This window comes from Hyposmocoma kahamanoa, unplaced genomic scaffold (genome assembly GCF_003589595.1).
Source record: "Hyposmocoma kahamanoa isolate Upper Pololo Valley unplaced genomic scaffold, ASM358959v1 185, whole genome shotgun sequence".
NCBI classification, from domain to species: Eukaryota; Metazoa; Arthropoda; class Insecta; order Lepidoptera; family Cosmopterigidae; genus Hyposmocoma; species Hyposmocoma kahamanoa.
In genome coordinates, this window is record NW_020653715.1 from 2,940,830 (window position 1) to 2,942,918 (window position 2,089).

The 2,089-nt window shown below is 32.8% G+C and overlaps 1 protein-coding gene across 2 annotated transcripts in view; it reads left to right on the forward strand.

Annotated features, from left to right (window-relative positions):
- Nucleotides 1–2,089, forward strand: part of LOC113226272 (serine/threonine-protein phosphatase alpha-2 isoform) — a 74,907-nt gene continuing 72,818 nt past the window's right edge. The window contains exons 1-2 of one of the 2 annotated variants that reach the window (XM_026458836.1): nt 1–184; nt 347–478. In XM_026458836.1, coding sequence (XP_026314621.1) covers nt 124–184; nt 347–478 — 193 coding nt within the window. In that variant the 5' untranslated portion in view covers nt 1–123. The remainder of the gene's footprint in view (nt 185–346; nt 479–2,089) is intronic. The other variant, XM_026458837.1, reaches the window with a different exon arrangement.

Genomic DNA, 2,089 nt, shown 5'->3' on the forward strand with positions numbered 1-2,089 from the left:
TGAATTTCAATATAGCCGAGTATTAAAATAGGTTGCCCGTTTAATAATCGGCAAAAATCTTGAGAATCTTTCCCCTTTTGCTTGTTCTATTTAGTCGTATTCCGTGGACAACCATTATATCCAATGGCAGACAGAGATACAGATGAGTTAAACATCGATAACGTAATAAAAAAATTATTAAAAGGTAATTGTTGATAATCCAAGAAATATATGAAAATAACCGCAGTTTATATCTAATCTGGTGCAATTGAAGCTATAAGTGTTAAAACGATTGGTGATTCAGTGAACAAAGTGTATATTATTAAGTTTTTTACGTGTTAGTGATATGTTTATATTTTGTTTTCAGTACGAGGCGAAAAGCCTGGTATGAATGTACAGTTGACGGAGATAGAGATAAAAGGGCTATGCTTAAAATCACGAGAAATTTTCTTGTCACAACCAATATTACTTGAATTGGAGGCCCCTTTAAAAATCTGCGGTAAGTAACAGTAGCTAATACCATACGTCACTTTCTAAAAGTTGAAATTCTAAAATTCACAAAAGGAATCATTAAGAATTATTCCATGATACAGTTCTATGAATTGGCATTTTTAATTGTAGAACTATTGTGGGTACTAATGTTGGAATACCTTTGATGTCATCATTTTAGGCTTTAATTTTTTGATAATGCCTTACTGGTCAACTGAACTCTAATATTTCGGCTAAGTACTTGAATCCGAGCTCTTAAAATAAAAAAATAAAGATGCCTTATATGCTGTACCCATATTAGCACCAGTAGAGCTCCTGAAAGAGTTTGACCAAGGAAGTACTACCACTTTACCTATTTCTGGCACCAAATGGTAATGCTATTATTACCGCATTCTAGTTTGAGAGCCGGACACATAATGACTATATCTTCAATATGACCTGATCAGCATAAGGATAGGATATTATATAGCAAAACTACCATCTCTACAGAAAGACTACAACTTACAATGACTTTTTTGAGATTTTGTTATAGTTTTTTCAAAGTACAGTTTGGCTAAACATTTAGTGTCATCATAAAAGAATGAAATAAAATTTTTATAATTTATATTTTTGTTTGTTTATGCTGCCACGGTCAACGTTGCCAACTAAAAATTATTGTAAAATAAAATTATGATCCTCATATTCACTGACATTACATTTCCCAAAAATTTTTCTACTATTAAGTACAATTTAAAGGATAAAATGGAACCAAGTTTATAACTTTATTTTCATTGGTATTTTTTTAACTACAAATTGTTTACTGAACTTGTCATTTTACCATGTCGTCTATTAAACGATGCAGTCATTTCGATATCTAGTTGTTTTGTTACCAGGTCATTGTAAGTTATAGGGCCGTATTCCAGAACTCTACTCAGCTCAAGTCCATACTCAAGTCCTTGCCGTTAGGGTCGTATTTCCAGTGCTTGAAATCATACTCAAGTCCTGACTTCAGCATCGAGTAGAGTTCTGGAATACGACCGATAGTCTTTCTACAGAAGTGGTTGTTTTGCGATCTAGTTCTTATGCTGACCAGATCATTTTTAAGATATAGTCATTATGACACTGATATTGAAATCTCACTCAATCACTGATCAGTATTGAAAGGTAAGAGTGCTAGTGATATTACAGGCACATGGGACTTATCAACTTGTGTTTCAGGGTGACGGACACAGTGGCAATGCCTCTCAGATCGTTTGCAATTTAAAGCTCTGAATGGCATTGCAACTAGTATGGACAGACGTGTTGCTTATTTATCCCATTGCTTGATAACATAAAATAAACGTTTTTGTTATCATTTGGTATCATTCTTGGTATCATAAAAAATTGTTTTTAATTATCTTGGTTATGATTGAATTTCTGACTATTAATTAATTTTGTCACATGAGTAACGCTGCAAATGAACTGCAATTTGTAAACTACAATCTGCAGAAGTTATCCCAAGACTGCACTATACTGTCTCTTTCATTAGGATTGCTGTTAATATTGAAATACATACGGGCAATACAAGTTTTCAATTTCCGCTTGGTGATCAAACTCAAAATTTCAACTTTACAGATATAGCGTAAAATTCATTGCTATAAAA